The sequence below is a fragment of the Rhinolophus hipposideros genome, assembly GCF_964194185.1.
Source record: "Rhinolophus hipposideros genome assembly, chromosome: 11".
Classification (NCBI taxonomy): Eukaryota; Metazoa; Chordata; class Mammalia; order Chiroptera; family Rhinolophidae; genus Rhinolophus; species Rhinolophus hipposideros.
In genome coordinates, this window is record NC_138057.1 from 63,858,381 (window position 1) to 63,877,339 (window position 18,959).

General features: G+C 38.3%; 1 protein-coding gene and 1 pseudogene across 6 annotated transcripts in view; one reads left to right on the forward strand and one right to left on the reverse strand.

Moving 5' to 3' along the window:
* ECPAS (Ecm29 proteasome adaptor and scaffold) overlaps nucleotides 1-18,959 on the reverse strand; it is a 100,631-nt gene that overhangs the window by 70,486 nt on the left and 11,186 nt on the right. For all 5 annotated transcript variants that reach the window (XM_081065482.1, XM_081065484.1, XM_081065481.1 and 2 more), the window contains 2 exons: nucleotides 4,548-4,678; nucleotides 532-648 (listed from right to left, as the gene is read on the reverse strand). In XM_081065482.1, coding sequence (XP_080921608.1) covers nucleotides 532-648; nucleotides 4,548-4,678 — 248 coding nt within the window. The remainder of the gene's footprint in view (nucleotides 1-531; nucleotides 649-4,547; nucleotides 4,679-18,959) is intronic.
* On the forward strand, nucleotides 5,893-6,185 carry LOC308504577 (10 kDa heat shock protein, mitochondrial-like; annotated as a pseudogene). Its single transcript has one exon. The product of its transcript is annotated as a 10 kDa heat shock protein, mitochondrial-like (transcript).

The window sequence follows — 18,959 nt, forward strand, 5'->3', positions numbered from 1 at the left end:
ATTTTTATGAAGACAACAATTTAAGAGGAATATCTCTTACCAGTCTCAGCTTACTCCAGTTTTTAAAAAGCATACCTTTCTGAATATATATACACATATATATATCAGAAACACAGATGTTTTAAAATTCAGCCTTCCTATCTCTTCTTGCCATTTTATGCTTTTTTCTTCTATTCATGCCTATGCTATATAGCCCTTGTTTTCTATCTATTCAGACTCATAATCTTTTACTAAGAATCAAAATCATTTTTTTATAGATCAAAATATCTGCCAAGTCATTTCACCAACATTCCTTTGCCCAATGTAAACACCCATGCATTATCCTGTTCCAACCATTTCCTTTATGGTAATATTTCCTTTGGATCAGGACTCAGTAGCAAAACAGAGTGTCATTTAAAGAAAAACCTCTCACGCTTCATTTAGAAATAGTCTGGGTAAAATTCTAAGTTGCCAATATGCTGATGACATCTAATAAATGTTATCAAATGAAAACTTACTATAAGTCAAAAAATATTCCAAGACAACACTCACTGTGACAAAGGAAACTGCAGCAGGGTCCTGGTATTGAACCAATAGTGTCTCTACTGGGAGTTGTATTTTGGGGCGGCTTTTTATACGCTTATTCAGATGGACCAACAGTTCCATTACCTAAAACACAGAGATATAAGCTGAAATTATGATCACATCTTAAAATCAAATTCACTTTTCAGGTATTACTTACTCTGACAAATAGTAGCTACTTTGTTCTCTTAAAAAAATGTAAATTTTACATCCCAGAAAGAGAGTACACAATATCCCCCAAGAATTCATTCCCCAGAATTTTACTAGTGTTATTTATTTTATGATGTCATTTAAGTTAATGAAAGTTGAGATCCCAGATGGGCCTATACTGGGCACAGCCCCCCAAAAGACCTGTAAACAAATGATTGAAACACACCACGCTATGGGCTGAATGCTTGTGTCTCCCCAAAACTCGTTGAAGCCCTAATCCCCAGCGTTGATGATTTGGGGAGGTAACTAGGTAGGTTTGAGTGAGATCATGAGGGTGAAAGCCCCATGATGGGGCTGGATGTCCTTGTAAGAGGATAAAGGAATCAGAGTTTCTCTCTTTGCCACATGAGGATACAGCAAGAAGGCCATCCTCTACAAACCATGAAAAGTGAGGGGTGCACGGACGAAGAACCACACACCATGCTGGCACCCTGATCTCAGACTTCCAGCTTCCAGAATTGTGAGAAGGGTTTACTGTTTAAGTCACCCCGTCTAGGGTATGTTGTTACAGCAGCCCAAACTGACTATGAGCACCATGAATATTACAAACGGAGAATTGTACAAAACGCAGACATACCTCGGAGATACTGTGGTTCAGTTCCATACCATCAAAATAATGCAAGTGGTAATCATTTTGCCAGTGGGGGGTCATGCCGTCAATTTGTAACAGTGCAACATCTGTGATGTGCAATAAAGCTAAGTGCAATAAAACAAGGTATGTCTATCCTATGGGTTTATGGGTTTCCAGAAGAGAAAGTATCTGCCAAATCAAGGAGGACTTCAGAGGAAGTAACAAAAACACTAAGTTGTGAAGACCAGAGGAATTTCCAAGCAAAGAATCAGTTGTAAGGAACAGAGGTCTAAAAGAACATGGTGCACTGCATCTGACTGAAACAGAGTAATAAGAGTTTTAATAAAAGCAGGGTCCAGATTATAAAAGGATTCAGGTAAAATGCTGAGGAACTTTTACTTTATTCTGAAGATAATCTGTTTCTACTAAAGAGTTTTAAGTAAGTAATAACAAGCTTTCTCTCCTTTAAATAGGAAGACAGCAGAAACAGAGGTAGACAAGTCAGTAATTCCTGTAGATGGAAAGGAAGATACAGAGGCTTATGTTAAATGACCCCAGATTTACTATAAAAGTGAGATAATCTTGCTACAAGTGGAGCAGTGAAAAACACACTTGTGCACTGCATTTCGCATTCCTTATCTCATCTGATTCTCACAACAACCAGAGAAGTAGGTAACTGTCATTCCCCTTTTGACAGGTGAAGAAGCAGAGGTTTAAGAAATAAAGGAACCTGCCCAAGGATAATGAGCCAGCAAGTGGCACAATCAAGATTTGTGGGCTCCAAGGTCCATATGTTTAACCTTTTCAAACACCGAGAGTTGAGCTCAATTCATCTAAAGTGTAGGTCTGTGTGAGACGTCCTTGAGATTCCTGATAACTTAGAGACCTACAATTACTATACATACTTCATCCTACCTGGTCCAGACCCGTGATACAGCTGATGACGGAGAAAAGAATCAGGAGGGACCAGGCTAAAGGAAATAGCCCTCTTCTGACAATCTAATCTAGGTTGATTCCTAGGACTCTACAGAAAATCATTATTGATGGTGAGAGTCATGCCTACAATTACACGCTTTCATTTTATGACATTTTTTTAAATGGATTAACTCCTTAATTTTGTTCTACATCCTTGTCAACCCCTGAGATGATCAGCTGTTAAATTTTAGCTATTCTATCGAGCCTGAATAAACAAATTTAACTGTAAAGTAGAAGTCTACATAACAAACTTCATTTTCCTTAAAATAGGATATGCACGCCAATGACATGTCAGTAGAAAACCTAACACTTTTATTTCTCTTTCACTCAGTTTATCCACAAATTACCAGCTACCTTATAGGATATATCCTGGTTAAGTCTAACATGCATCATGAAATTGATAGTTAGAAACCCCAAAATTACATAACTGAAAGTCAGCACAAATTAATACTTCGTTTCGTTGATTTCAAAATGTCACATACTGAAATTATTTATACCTGAGCTTTCAAATCGCTGCCCACTGAGGCCCCTATTCCCTTTCCCCAATGCCTACCCTCTTGATCACACCTCCTCTCACGCACGGGGTGCAGCACATGGCCTTCATGTCCCTGAAGGCTCCACACTGTTTCAGCTCCGAACCTCTGCACAGGGCCATGTCTTTAATGGTCTCCCTCATCTCTCTGCCTGGCTGCTTCCTACACACACACAGAGGTCTCTCTTATGTCCCAAATATATTCTTTCATATAATAGAATCCTATTACATTTTATAACTAGATGCTATTTGCCTGATTGTTTAACAGCTTTCTTCCCGACTAGACGTCTCTTCCATTCACTAACATATCCCTAACACCTGGCATATAGAAGACACTCAGTAAATACATGCCAAATAAACGACAAGATTGATGAGGCTAAGTAAGTAAGCAGAAACCAACTCATATAGGTCCTTTTTTAACACCTTGCTATCCTAAGGGTAAGAGAAGGCCATAGAAGAGTTTTAAAATAGGATAGCAACAGATCAAATATGTATTTATATCAGCAAAGCAGTATTAACAACAGCCATGTCAAATATATGACAAGAACGCCCTATCCTTCCTGCAAGGAAGACATTCTTAAAGATACTCTGTCTCCATTGAACTCAAATCAGATGGGCCTCAGACACTCTCTCAGGGCAGACCTCCAGGAAGCCACTGCCAATCAATTAGAATGGCCCAAAGGATGAAACCAGACGATAGACCAAAGGCCCAAAGGTATAGTATAACCAGAAGACTAATGAACTATTTAAAAATGAATGGAACAAATGTTTCGTGTAGAACATTAGGTTAAAAAATATGTGACAGTTATCCATCTTTTGGTAACAGTAGTGTACAGTCTTAAAACTGGAACTATAGGGCCGGCCTAGTGGCTCAGGCGGTTGGAGCTCCGTGCTCCTAACACCAAAGGCTGCCGGTTCGATTCCCACATGGGCCAGTGGGCTCTCAACCACAAGGTTGCCGATTCCACTCCTTGACTCCCGCAAGGGATGGTGGGCTCCGCCCCCTGCAACTAAGATTGAACACGGGCACCTTGAGCTGAGCTGCCGCTGAGCTCCCAGATGGCTCAGTCTTGTGGAGCTAATCCTCTCCACCACAAGGTTGCTGGTTCAACTCCTGCAAGAGATGGTGGGCTGTGCCCCCTGCAATTAACAATGGCAACTAGACCTGGAGCTGAGCTGAGCCCTCCAGAACCACGACTGAAAGGACAACAACTTGACTTGGAAAAAAGTCCTGGAAGTACACACTGTTCCCCAATAAACTCTTTTTTTAAAAAAAAAGAAAAAACCTCTGGAGCTATACATCAACATATTGCTTTTAAAAACTTCATTTTGCTTATTTTTAATTAAGGTTATATTCACAGTCAATGATTAAAGAATATTTTTGCCCCACTATCACCTGACTTTCATGTTGGAATCAAAGGCATGGGTTTTATCAAGCCTGCATACATTCCAGAATAATTATCTCAATTATCATCTGGCACTGATGCCAAGTGCACAGTTGGTGCTAAATACAGCTGTGCTAAGCATACAAAACCTACTTTTAAATCATGTAAGCTTGTCCTAGACTTACTCTGCATTTTGAAAGGCCATAATTAGGATCATGAACCTAGATTTCAATAATGGGAACAAAGATCTCACTTCATAATATATATTCATTTATTCACCATTTAATTCCCCCAACTGTCCCAACATGCTTACCTTTTTGCGTACTCCTTCTTGGGTGCTAGACAGCTTGAGCAAAACAGGAGGAAGGAATTTAGATATAATATTCTGTAATTGTTCGTCTGTTTCAGCATGGCCAAGTCGTAAAAAGACCCGTTCAAGCTGATCTATAATATAAAACAGAAAAAAAAGAACTTAGCAATCAAACACAACCAATACTTATTATTATTTTTAAGGCTTAATCCTTGTACTGCACTGCAGATCCTTCAGTCAGAACTTTAAACACAGCTAGCCCTATATGCAGGTGATTTTGACACAACTATGGAACAACACTAAAAAGGTTTACTAGCTAATTATACTGTCTTACAACTGTCATTTAATCTCTAGAAGAGAGGAAAACAAAACCAAGAATAACAAAATTCTCTCCTACATACAAAGTGATTCCATTTTCCTAAAGGATTTTGATAACTAGAAAGGATATAAAATTTTTGGAGAAATCTTCTAGACCTAGCTAACAGAGCAAGGCAGGAAAACTTTACTCAGACACCAGGGACAATATATATTTGATGAGAACATCTTACTGACGAATTTTCTCCAAAGAAAGAATTACTGCCCATCACTGTATCGGGGTTACCTAACCAGAATGTGAAAATGGAGTTTCCACCAAGAAAGCCAAGGTGAGAAAAATATGTTAAAATAACACCACAGGGATGCTTTCAGCAAAATCCAGACGGTGATAAACTGCAGAACAAGAACCGATGCACTGCTCTGTCTCTTCACCAGACACATTGCAGGGGCGGGGGGGGATGAGGGGGTAAGAGGGGAACCAGCTACTGCAAGTGACTAGATATTTGATTTTAAGGAATTATTAATTTTTTAGGTGCTATAATGGTATTGTGCTTATGTATACTTTTTAAAGGTTCTTACAAAAATTATCAGTGGTGATTAGGGAGACTTCTAGGAGTCTGGAAATGTCCTGTATCTGGATCTGGATGATGGTTTTCACAGTTATATACATTTATAAAAATCCACCAAGCTCTACACTTTCATACTTTCTACTGTATCTATTACACTTCAATTTATATTTTTATTTAAAAAGGTACTTGTTTTTCAGAGGCTGAAATATCTACGGACAAACAATACAATTACTGGGATTTCCATCGAATTATCAGAAATGTACAGGAAATTGTTATAAGAGCAAAGATATGTGAGAAGGTATGTTAATTAGCTTGACTGCAGCAATTTCACTATATACGTATATCAGTATCATCATGTTGTACACCTTAAATATGTGCAATTTTTACTTTAAAAAATATAAATAAATAAAAGTAAAGCCATAGCCTCTTTTAGGTCCTCATAAACAGACTGTGGCAGCCGAGTTATGGCAGGACTCGCATGTAGAAAGTTTCTGCCCCTCTTTGCCCCAGTATTAGTTGAAAGGAGTGCTGCAGAAACGGTAACCAAGGGAGGCGTTATGCTTCCAGAAAAATCTCAAGGAAAAGTACTGCAAACAGTAATAGCTGTTGGATCGGCGCTAAAGGAAAGGGTGGAGAGATTCAACCAGTTAGCGTGAAAGATGGAGATAGAGATCTTCTTCCAGAATATGGAGACACAAAAAGTCGTTCCAGACGATTATTTAGAGATGGTGACATTCTTGGAAAGTATGTAGACTGAAATAAATCAGCAGTGAAATGGCATCACATGAAGCTGCCCATTCTACTGAAGCTGTGAAAGCTCATCACGTAAATAACTTCCATGTCTTGCTTTTAATGAATCCAAACTAATGACATCCAGTATCTCTTAAAATTTTGTTTCACTGTACTGATATAAACATTTTGAAATAAAAATATATTTAAAAAACAATAATGAAGGAGGAGGGGCCATATAAATAAAACCCAGACTGGATACTAATTAACTATTGTTCAAGTTGTGTGATAATGAGAATTTGTACGTTTGTGTATGCTTGAAATTTTCCATATATTTTTAAAAGAAGATATGTATACATGTGTATGTGCATGTGCGCGCATGTGTATGCATACGTGTATGTGTGTGTGCGTGTGTGTGTGTGTGTGTGTGTGTGTGTGTAAAATCTCCTGAGGGAGCCCTGAAGCAATGACACCCTAGCAGCAACAAGCACACCCAACACCGACATCGTGGTTTTTACACACTATTCTCCAACAAAAGGAACCAGACTTCTTGAAAAAAAAAGCCTGATTCTAGGGCTGGTGACAGTGAAAGAAACATAAACCTGAAGCATCTTGTAGTACCAGAAAGAAAATGAGTCCTGGAACGTATCAAAGGGATACAGGAATCACCCTGAAAGAGCTCCATTACAGCCGAAGTTGGAACAATTTGAGGAACAAAATAAATAACATTATATTGGACTAAAACCCAAAGTATAAAATAAATCTACCTGAGTCCATACTGATATAAATAAGTGTTAAAATACACTGGGGAAAAGAGACGAAACCTGTCGTATAGAATTCCAAATCATATATATTATTCTATAAGAAATTCCAAATACAGGAATTAGAGCTTAATTCCTGCCTCCACTCCCTCCTTCAGGTAGGCTAGATTTAGTGACTTGCTTCCAAAGAATAGAATAGTGAAATGTTAACTTTACAGTGGAAAAACCTGATAAATACTATCTTAACCAAGTAATGAGAGTTAACATCATCAGCGACGTCATGTGGATAACATGATCCCTGATATGATGTGACAAGAAGGGCATTTCACGTCTGTGGTATTCTTTCCAAACCCATAACCCCCATCTAATAATGAGTAAAACAACAGAAAAACCAAAACTGGGAGATAGTATAAGGATATCTGGCCAGTACGGCTCAAGACTTGCAAGATGATGAGAAATAACGAAAGACTAAGAAACTGTCACAGACAGGAAACTGAAGAGACACGACAACCAAATGCAGTGTGGTGCCCTGGACTGCATCCTAGAACAGAAAGAGAACCCTAATGGGGGGAAAAAAAACTGGTGAAATCCAAATGCAGTCTCAGGTTTAGCTTTGAAAATTAATAACAAAGGAAGAAAAGAATACCAAAGAAAGGAAAGGAGGGCAGGCTGACGGTGAGATTATCAGATCAAATCATTCTATTTGGTAATTGCTGGATGCTGCTGTGAAAAGAATTCTTAGGAACAGTGAATTCAATCCACATATTTGTGGAAGTTACAGCTAAGGAGGTTCTCTCTGCCTTAGTGCCTTATAGATTGGAGGCAATGAAAATTGCCTACAGATTTTAGCTACAGAAACTATAGAAGAATTGTTTTGTAGAAGGCAGAAAGTTGAATTCTGCATAACAAACTGATCGAGAGAATCCGTGCCAAAGGTTTAAAAAGCCCAGTGATATCTGGTCCCTTTATTTTTCATACAATCGTTGGGGTGTTTCGTATGTATCCTCAGTATAGTAACTAACACTTTCTACTCTCCTTCATTAGAAATCAAATTGCTAACATCCTAAACACAATAAAATTATGTGATGGGAATGTGCGGATACAGAAAGGGCACCAAACATCATGTGGGGTCCTTCTAAAACAGGCTGAGGGACCCGAGTCAAAGTCTTCTACATCCTTTGAGGAGGGTTAATGTAACACTGATGCACCGTTTTTGGAAATCTATCTATTACTTTAAACAAAAAATAATCACGTTCAAACAATGAAAAGTAAATGAAGACATAATCTACCAGTCAATTTTTCAGACTTCCAGAAGTTAGCAAAATAAAGAGCAGAGGTTTAGCAGCAGTGTGGTCTCTGGATCCTATTCATAGAGGCACAGAAAGAAACTGAACCTTGTGCCTTTACCCTCAACCCTGGAAACACAGCCTCTTAAAATTGACAATCCAAATTAGCCCTAGGTCCCCAAAAGAATCTATTCAAAAATAAGAAATAAGGTCACCAAAAGTTCTGAAAACACGAAAGATATCTAAAACAAAGCTCACCTTTCACAAAGAATCAGTTTTTGGTTGTAGGAACTGAGATTCTCAGAGTCATCACAGAAGTGTCTGATATGACAAATAGTACTTCAAGAATCAGGAGCAAGTCCCATCCTCTCCACAATTATGATGTTAATTGTCTTATTCAAACTCATACTGTGTTTCCCCGAAAATCAGACCTACTCTGAAAATAAGCCCCAGTTGAGATCGTCAGCCAGACGGACGCATTTAGTAAGTTATGACAATGTTCCAGAAGAAGATGACATGACTGTATTTGAATAAATGTAGATTGTTGTACATGAAAAAATACGGCATCCCCTGAAAATACGCCCTATTGCATCTTTTGGAGCAAACATTAATATAAGAGCGGTCTTATTTTCGGGGAAATACAATATAAGGCCCGGTCTTACTTTTGGGGAAACACAGTATCGAATTAATTTCACTTATGAGAAAATTAAAGACACTGCCATACCCTCAGATAATCACTGTTAAATATGGGGAAGATATTCTGAACTATTATTTTTTCCTATTCATACACTAACATTATTTTAATCTAAAAACTGGAATATGACACATACTATTTCAGAGTTTTGTTTTATCTTTTTAATTAACACAAATCCTTTATTTAAAACCCTTGGAGATGGTCTGGCCCAGTGGCTCAGGTGGTTGGAGCACCGAGCTCCTAATGCCAGGTCACCGGCTCGATTCCCACATGGGCCAGTGAGCTGCACCCTCTATAGCTAAGACTGGGAACAACAGCTCTCCCTGGAGCTGCTGTGTGCTGTCTGGAGCCGCCAGCAGCCAGCGAGAGCTGCCTTGAGCTGCTGTGACCTGGCAACCGACTGCCTCAACAGCGGGGAGCGCAAGGCTCATAATACCAGCATGGGTCAGGGAGCTGTGTCCTACGCAACCAGACTGAGAAACAACGGCTTGAACCGGAGGTGGGGGGAGAAGGCAGAAGAAAGGGGGAGAAAAATAATAAAACCCTTGGAGCAATCCATGTCTCAAATCTCTCCAAATTTTTGATCTCCAAATTTTTGAATAGAAGTGTATATGTTGCTTATCTCAAATAACCCTATCCACCCACTGGCCGGTTCTAGAGCAGTACTTGTAATCAACTACACTCATGTTTCTGCAATGAAACATGTGGATCCTCACACTAAGGGGAATCATCAAAGATTATAAAGAATTTCATATCCATTCAGGTTTTAATACTAAATTACAATAAAAAATGTTTGCATATATTTTTAAAAATTTTAAATATCTTTCCAAAGAACTACATAAAGATCTAACTGATTGTGGCTACATGGCAACTTTGTCCATAGAAGTAGTATAATTCATTTAACTAACCCTCTATTTGTGTTATTATCAGTTTTACAGTACTACAAACAACGCTCCAAAGAACTTCCAGCCATCTGTATCTGTGTATGGGTTTCTATAAGCTAAAACCCTAGAAATGGAACTGTTGAGTCAAAGGGTGCCAACAAGTTTAATAGTTTTTGGAAAAACGCCCCTCAAAAGGGCTGTGCTAATTTATACCACCAGCAGTATATATAAGTACCAATTTCCCTATACACACTGCTGAGTAATCCATCTTACAAAGACTGTAAGTAATCAATATTAGCTGAATATGATAAATGAAAAATGATCACATAATGTTTTACTTTATATCTATTTTATTACTGAAGTAAAGTATCGTTTCAAATATTTATTGGTCATTTGAAATATCTTCTTCAGCAAATTACTCATTACTCTTTTGAGTTGCTGGTTTGTAAAAGCTTTTATACATTGGGAAAAAATCTCCCCCTTTTCTCCCATACATCACAAATACTTTTTTCCTAGGACACCTTGTGACTCTATACCACTTTCTTTACATATCTAAGTATTTTTTTAAATACGAACTTACCTTTCCTTCCTCTTATGACTTCTGGGTTTCCAGTCATGCTTAGAAATGACTTTTTCACCCCAATATAAGACAAAATATAATATTCTGAAGAAAAGAGTTAACAGAGCAGGCCTGAGCCTGGTACTCTTAGAAGTCTCTGCTGGCCAAGGCTGGCCACTGGCTGGCACCTGGAAACTTGGATTTCAGGAGGGTTCCCACCATTCCCAGAACTTATGAGAGCGACTCACTGTGCCTAAACTGTACACGCAATATGGTCCATGCTGAACACCTGCTTTCCTTCTGGGAATCTGGGATGTGGGTACACGTTAGGCAGAAGGTGCCCACGTGACCAGCAGCAAATAAAACCCCTCACCACTGAGTCTCTAATGAGCATCTCTGGCAGACAACATTTCACACGTGTTGTCACAACTCATTGCTAGAGGAATTAAGCATGTCCTGTGTGGCTCCACTGGGAGAGGACTCTTGAAAGCTTTCACCTGGTTTCCTCCAGCTTTCACCCCATGTACCGTTCTCCTTTGCTGATTATGCTTTGTATCCTTTCACTGTAACGAGCCTTAGTGGTACAAACATCTGCTGAGTTCTGTGAATCTCCTCGCAAAACACTGAACCTGAGGGTGGTCTTGGAGACCCCTGACACCTATTTATCTGTGTTTTCTTCTAGCTCTTATGATAATTGCTTTCCGCATGCAAGTATAATCCAGCTGGGTTTTTTTTTTTTTTTTGGCACATGCAGAGATGTACGAAACCCAGTCTTTTGTGAGTTTTTACACCTTTTTCATTGTGAAATTAAACATTTAGAAAAATGTACAAAACATAAATATATAGTTTAACGAAATATTATAAACATCTATCTAACAAACACCCAAGCCAAGAAAACAATTTTATTTTGAAACTTACACAAAGAAAGAGTCCTACTGGACTCACAGTTGGAGAAGATTGAAAACTGTTTAACATAAAATGCACAAAGAATTTTAAGGACTCACCTTAGGTCACAGAGGTTATTTGCAGCAGAGCAAGAAATAGAATGGGATCTAGGATCTTCTAATCTTCGGTCTAAAACTCCTTGCCTACACCAGGCAACTGTCTACAACAATGAATGACCCTATTTTCTATAGGGCACTATACTACGTATACTATAAGCAACCCTGCTCAAGAGAATCACCCAAAGGTCATAAGAATTTGTCTCATTCAGGTAGTATTTATGACAAAACAGAAAAATACACAAATTCAAAGGTCAGAAAACAACACTCAAGGGAGGCCGGTTAATTCAGTGGGTTAGAGCGTGGTGCTACTGACACCAGGGTTGTTGGTTCTCGATCCACACACAGGCCTCTTTGAGCTGCGCCCTCCTTAAAAAAAAAAAAAAAAAAAAAAAAAGGAAATGCAGTTCACCCTACCTCCTCCCTGCTTTCTAAATTCTCCCTCCTTCAAGGCTCAGCACCTACTTTTACTGTGAAGCAGTAACTCCACTATGCAGATCATTCACTCATTCAAGTATTTATTGTTTCCCCAAAAATAAGACCTAGTGGGACCATCAGCTCTAATCCGTCTTTTGGAGCAAAATATAAGACCCGGTATTATATTATATATTATATTATACCCAGTATTATGTTATATTACATTATATTATATTATACCCGGTCTTACATACTATACTATAGTATACTATATTATATATGACCCGGTCTTATATTATATGTTATATTATACCCGGTATTATATTTATTCTGTAAAACCTGGTCTTATATTAAAATAAGACCGGCTCTTATGTTAATGTTTGCTAAAGGAAGCATTAGAGCTGATGGTCTGACTAGGTCTTCTTTTTGGGGAAACACGGTATGCGTCAGACCTTGTGATCATGGGTATAGTGAAGCAGGAAGAGGCAAAGATGCTGTGCAGGTTTCCCACACATGTACGTGTATGTAGTAACTGCACACTGAAAGAACATAACAGAAAGCCTGAGACAGATTGCTGAAGACAACAGCATTCAAAGGTAGGAGGAAGGAGAGTCCAAAAAAAGGGAATGATAGGCAATAAACAAAACTAGAAAACTTGAGTACAGGGTCAGAAGAACTAAGGAAAAAAAAAAACAGACTAGTCAATGAGAACTGGAAAACATTTGTTAACTTATGCAGGGGAGGAAAAAAAACTAAAAATCCCTTGCAGGTAGATTAATGACATACATTAAAAAGCAAAAATTTCAAGCCTTTAAAAGAAAACTGAAAAGGGAAAATTAAAACTCAAGCACAAAACATAAACTAATAGGATACGATCTTTAAATATTGTAAACACACCATAAAGTAAAAAGATAAGCTATAGCTACAATCTTTTTAAATAATAAAAAAAGAATGCAGAATACTTTTAAAATTCTAGCAAATCAAGAAAAATCAAATTAATCCAAAATTTTAAATGAAAAAGGATAATATCTGAATAAGCAATCAATTCGGAGATGAAACCCATAAACTAAATAACATAAAAAGATGTTCAATCAGACTGATCAGGAATATGCAAAATTAACACAACAATGAAATATAATTTCACACCCAAAAACTTTTCAAATCTAATAGTATCATATATTGGCAAAGACTGGAAACAAACCAAGATTTGACTTCACTGCTGATGGGTGTACCTGATATTGACTTCTGAAGAACAAATCTCTAGTGAATTCATCTCTAGTAGAGTTAAAAAGGCACATACCCTTCAACTTGGCAATTCCACTCCAGCGAAACTTACTCTGGAACAGCGCTATTCAAAGTTACCCAGCAGTAAAATGTTTATCAACAGTCAGCAAAGAAATAAGGAACACTTCTTCCTTCACTAGGATAAGAAATGTTAAATGTAATCATCAACAATGATACCTGATTTACATTCTGCTGCAAGCTCCCTACTTAGAAGAAGTAATTCCTCAGTCCTCAGACAACATTTTGTGTATCACTGTCCTAGAGAAAAACTCTCCCAAGAGAGAGACAAACACATGTAAGGACACATGTAAGCAACTGTTCGTAGCCACAGGATCAGTAAAAGCAAAAAACTGGAAACAGTCTAAACGTCAGTCAACAGAAAAATGGATAAAGAAATTGAGGCAGGGTCATACAATATTGAAAATAAATAAGAATTACAAGTCACGCGGATCAACATGATAGTATCTAAAAAACTAAGATCGAACAAAGAAAGCAAGTTGCAGAAGGATATTTACAGTATGTAAAGTTTTCAAATGCAATATATGTGTATTGCATATGATATATACATCACAGGAATGACACCCTCTGAGCAAGAAGGGAAGAGAGGAGGAGGAGGAAAGGGAAGGGGAGAGAAAGGAGAAGGAAAAAAATTATAAAGGGTAACACAGGAGCTTGAATTGCATCTATGTTTATTTCTTAAAAAATAAAATAAAATCGTGGTGGCTGGATGGCTCAGTTGGTTAGAGCAAGAGCTCTCAACAACAAGGTTACCAGTTCAATTCCCACATGGGATGGTGGGCTGCGCTCCCTGCAACTAAATAATGAAAACGACAACTGGACTGGAGCTGAGCTGCGCCCTCCACAACTAGACTGAGGGGCAACAACTTGGAGCAGATGGGCCCTGGACAGAAACACAGTATTCCCAATAAACTAAATTTAAAAAAAATTAAAATGAAATGAAAAACTTGAAACTAATAGCAAAAAACTATTATGTAAATATTTGACAAAGATGGATTGGACATACATAAATGTTGCAAGTGTTGCATTGCTCTCTATACTTTTCTTCACACTTGAAATATTTCATTATTTTTAAAAGAATATATACACAATAGATACAACTATATAAAAAGGAAATTACATCAGTAATTTTTCTTTTTTATACTTTCATATATTCTTCAAATATTCTTCAGTAAAAAATGCGTTTCTTTTTTTAGAAAAAATAATATACAGAGCAAATATTTTAAAAGAAGCCATAATTCAAGGATAAGGAAAGAAATTTAAATCACAGAATTTTTTTTTTTTTTTAATTGGGGAACAGTGTGTTTCTCCAGGGCCCATCAGCTTCAAGTCGTTGTCCTTCAATCTAGTTGTGGAGGGCGCAGCTCACTGGCCCACGTGGAAATCGAACTGGCAACCCTATTGTTCAGAGCTCACGCTCTAACCAACTGAGCCATCAGGCCACCCCTAAATCACAGAATTTTAAAGCTTAAAAGGAACCTTAAAGAATATGGAAAAACAAAAATAGAACATTTACTGGTGGGAATGCAAAATGGTACAGCCATTTTGGAAGACAGTCTGTTGGATTTTTACAAAACTAAACATCCTCTTTCCATATGATCCAGCAATTGCACTCCTTGGTATTTGCCCAAAAGAGCTGAAAACATGTCCACACAAAGACCTGCACATGGCCGGGGGTGGAGGGGACGCGGCCCAGCCCAGTGAATCAGGCGGTTAGAGCTCCACGCTCCTAACTCCAAAGGCTGCCAGTTCGATTCCCACGTGGGCCAGTGGGCTCTCAACCACAAGGTTGCCAGTTCAATTCTTCAAGTCCAGCAAGGGATGGTGGGCTGCGCCCCCTGCAACTAGCAACGGCAACTGGACCTGGAGCTGAGCTGCGCCCTCCACAACTAAGACTGAAAGGACAACAACTTGAAACTGAACGGCACCCTCCACAACTAAGATTGAAAGGACAATAACTTGACTTGGAAAAAAGTCCTGGAGTACACACTGTTCCCCAATAATGTTCCCCTTCCCCAATGAAATCTTTAAAAAAAAAAAAAAAAAAAAAGGCCTGCACATGGATATTTATAATTATTCGTAATTGCCAACACTTGGGAGCAACCAAGATATCCTTCAGTAGGTGAATGGATAAATTGGTGCATACACACAACGGAATATTATTCAGCGCTAAAAAGAAATGAAATGACATGGAGGAACCTTAAGGACGTATTACTAAGTGAAAGAAGCCAATCTGAGAAAGCTACGTACTGTATGATTCCAACTATATGACATTCTGGAAAGGGCATAACTATGGAGACAGTAAAAAAAAATCAGTGGTTGCCAGGGAGGAAAGAAGGGGATGAACAGGCAGAGTACAGAGGATTTTTTAGGGCAGTGAGAACACTCCATATGATATGACAATGGCGGGTGTATGTCACTACACATTCGTCCAAACTAATAGAATATAAAACACCTAGAGTGAACCGTAACATAAACTATGAACTTTGGGTGATTATGACGTGTCAATGTACATTTATTCTTGGTTAAAAATTAAAAAGTACCATTCTGGTGAGTGATGTTGATAAGGCACGAGACTATGCAACTGTGGGGGGCAAGAGGTATGTGGGGAATCTCTGTGCCTTCCTCTCGATTTTGTCGTAAATTTAAAACTGCTTTAAAAAAATAAAGTCTTAAAACAAATTTTTAGTCTCAAAGGAATCAGATCAAAAGCATTGAGGTTCTTAAATCCCAAAGCAAAAACCAATTTCCAGATTAGATTATGTCAACTATTACATCCATGGAGGGAAAAAAAATCTACTAAAAAATAAATACATTCATTTACTTTCCATTAAATAATTCTCTAACTCAAATTATTTGCCTGTCTTTAGTTTCTCTATCTCTAAAAAGAAGTAAAAGACCTTCCCTCCTTCTACCCCTAAAGGAAGAAATGACCAACAAAGGTTTAAGGATTTCACTTTGGTGTTATCCACCATTAGCCACTCATTATTTCTGAAAATGTATAATTATTCCTGAGAAATAAAACTGTCCACATAAATCACTCACTCTCCAGATCTCTCCAAAAAAATACAACTTTGACTCTGAGTTAAGGAGGAAAGGCTATTATCTCACAGGGTGAAAATAAGGCAAATACCAGTTTTTCACTCACATCATCACTTAAGGGGAGGAAAAAAACAAAGAAAAACAATAAATCAGTTTCCTTCGATGTGCCACCTTTTCATGACAAACATCAACCATTCCTTTGAAAATATGCAAGAAAAACATACACTGTCAAAAAGAATAGGGAAAGGACCACATTTAAGGTACTGAGTATCCCTGTGTGGCACAATTTCAGAGTATTCTTTTTTGGCTTGTTTAATTCTATTATCATAGTTTTCTCCATGAGCATGAATAACTTGAATTAAAAAGAGAAAATGGTTTTATTTCAGGGTGGTAAGTTTCAGATTTTTTTAAGGTTGCGTAAATTTTCTACAAAGAACATTATTTTTTCTGAATATGAAAGTAAATTTTAAATTATAAATCAAGTTAGAGTCCTAAATTGGAAGCTGAGATTGAAAGGGAAAGCTGAGAATACCCAGACCACTGCTCACTGTATCATAATTCAATTAATAATCCAAAGCTACAGGTTATTTTGAGAAAGATATGTCAAGTAACCAGAGAAGTATACCAGACTATAACAGAATAATAGGAAATATTCTCCCCAATGATACTTACTTTCTTCTGATTCACATATACCATGTTTCCCCGAAAAAAAGACCTAGCCGGACCATCAGCTCTTATGCATCTTTTGGAGCAAAAATTGATATAAGACCCGGTCTTCTAGTACAGTAAAATAAGACCTAGTCTTATATTACTTTTTGCTCCAAAGACACGTTAGAGCTGATTGTCCGGCTAGGTCTTATTTTCGGGAAAACACTGTATGCAAATACATTGCAGTCACCAAGTAGTTTCCCATGGCCTTTTAAGCCTGAGAAAAATGTTGTGGGGTGGGCAGCTATTTGTCTGCATTTATGCGTGAAAAACTGGAGCTCCAGATCTGACTGGACTTGCCAAAGGTCACGAAGCTAATAAGACACAGACTTGTAAGTTAAACCTAGAAGTGTATTACCCTCCAAATACACACTGGAACACAGTACCTCCCTCTAAAGTATATTTTTTGAAGTAGGTAACATTAGCTCCAACTTACAGATGAGGAAACAGAACTAGAATTCATTCAGAATGTTGACCAAGATTACAAAGGTAGTAAGTGGCAGAACTAGGATTCAAACTCCAGGCAATGCAACTCCGAACCCAATGCTCCTTCTAGCATGCTAAATTACAGTAAGGTGGAAGCAGAGCAAGTGAGTGCAGAGGATTCTAAGCCTTCCTAGACAACTATGTACAACAGGCCTTGGTATCCTGGCCACAGTCAATGTTGTCAGGATGGGTCCCTCACTCAATTCGTCCCTTCAAGCCAGGAGATATGACATGCGCATCGTCAGCCCATCCTATGGAGCAAAAATCGAAGAGGCTGGTCTGAAGAAAGAATAGCATGAAGGCGCAGAGAGAAGCTAGAAGAACTGGATGACTTCCAGTCCTTAGTTCCAAATCCCTCTTAATGGCCCCTCTTGTTTCCATAAGACTCCCTGATTCCTTATAATAAGTGCCTCATTTTTGCTTAAGCCAGCTTACAGCTGGGTCCAAGTACAAATGGAAGGTCTTTGCCAAGATAAAAAAAAAAAAAAAAAAAAAAAAGATGTACTTCTATAAAAATAAATTAAAAAACACATTTTTTAAAAAGCAGCTAGCACATGCCTAGGGTGAGTATCAGATCAAAGAAGATGTCTTTCCTAAGATTTTAGCCTCAAGTGACCTTCTCAACCATGCATACTGTCACTCCCCAACAGCCATCCAAATTGCAATAGCTTGTTGAGTGTACCATATGTTCTCCGGGCCCAATTCTTTTTGTCAACCAAGTCCCTCACCTGGAAATACTCTCCCAACCATCTCTTTCTCTCCACACATCCAAATCCTCCCTATTCAAGGTCCAGCCCAAATACTACATGCTCCCCAATTATACATCCCATCCTGGCCCTACAAACTCACACTGACTTTTTCTACATCTCTCCTGCCACTAGTTACCTTTTGCTGTACATTATGTAACTGCCCAATCTTCCCTTCCCTTCTCTAGACCTTAAGAGCTCTTTGAGGTGTGACTTGAATCTGACTCCATTTGACTGCCTACTCACTCCTTCGCTCCATCCATCACCTCTAGAGCTCTCCCAGGTGAGAAACTGATATAATCTCTTCACATCCCAGCACTTAACTCAGTGCCTTGCGTACCGTAGTTGCTCAACTGCCTGTTGAATGTATGAAATATTATTATACTTCCTCTGCATCAGGAAAGATGTTTAGAAGTTTATACAGCAAGGAGAAGGAGGGCATTGGTGGCAATTTGTAACACCTGCCATCAGAATCTCCTGGAAAAGGGACTGTTTGTTTTTCGAATATCATGACAAATGCATAGGATTTTTTTAGACAAAGAAGAGGAGAAAGAAGAGGATGAAAGAAATTCCAAAAGGTCTAATTGTGTGGCTCCAAATCAGGAGGGCTCAGTAGTTATTGCAGAGAGAAGGAAAGGAGGAAAAAAGGTAGGGAGGACTAACGAGAAAAAGGGAGGAAAATCAAGGCCTACGGCAGGGCCTTTCTTTCCCCAGGACTCACACATCTTCAATACTTAACTAAATTCCTGAAATGCTTGGGGAAAGAGGATTGTGTTTATGCACATACCAGTGAAACAGGTGGGTTTCATGTCCAAGCTGACCTAGATGGAACCAAAACACCATCTTCAGACATGGGAGCCCAGAAGCTAAGAAACACGTAAGTAGACTAAACTATAGGAAATTCACAAAAATTGGA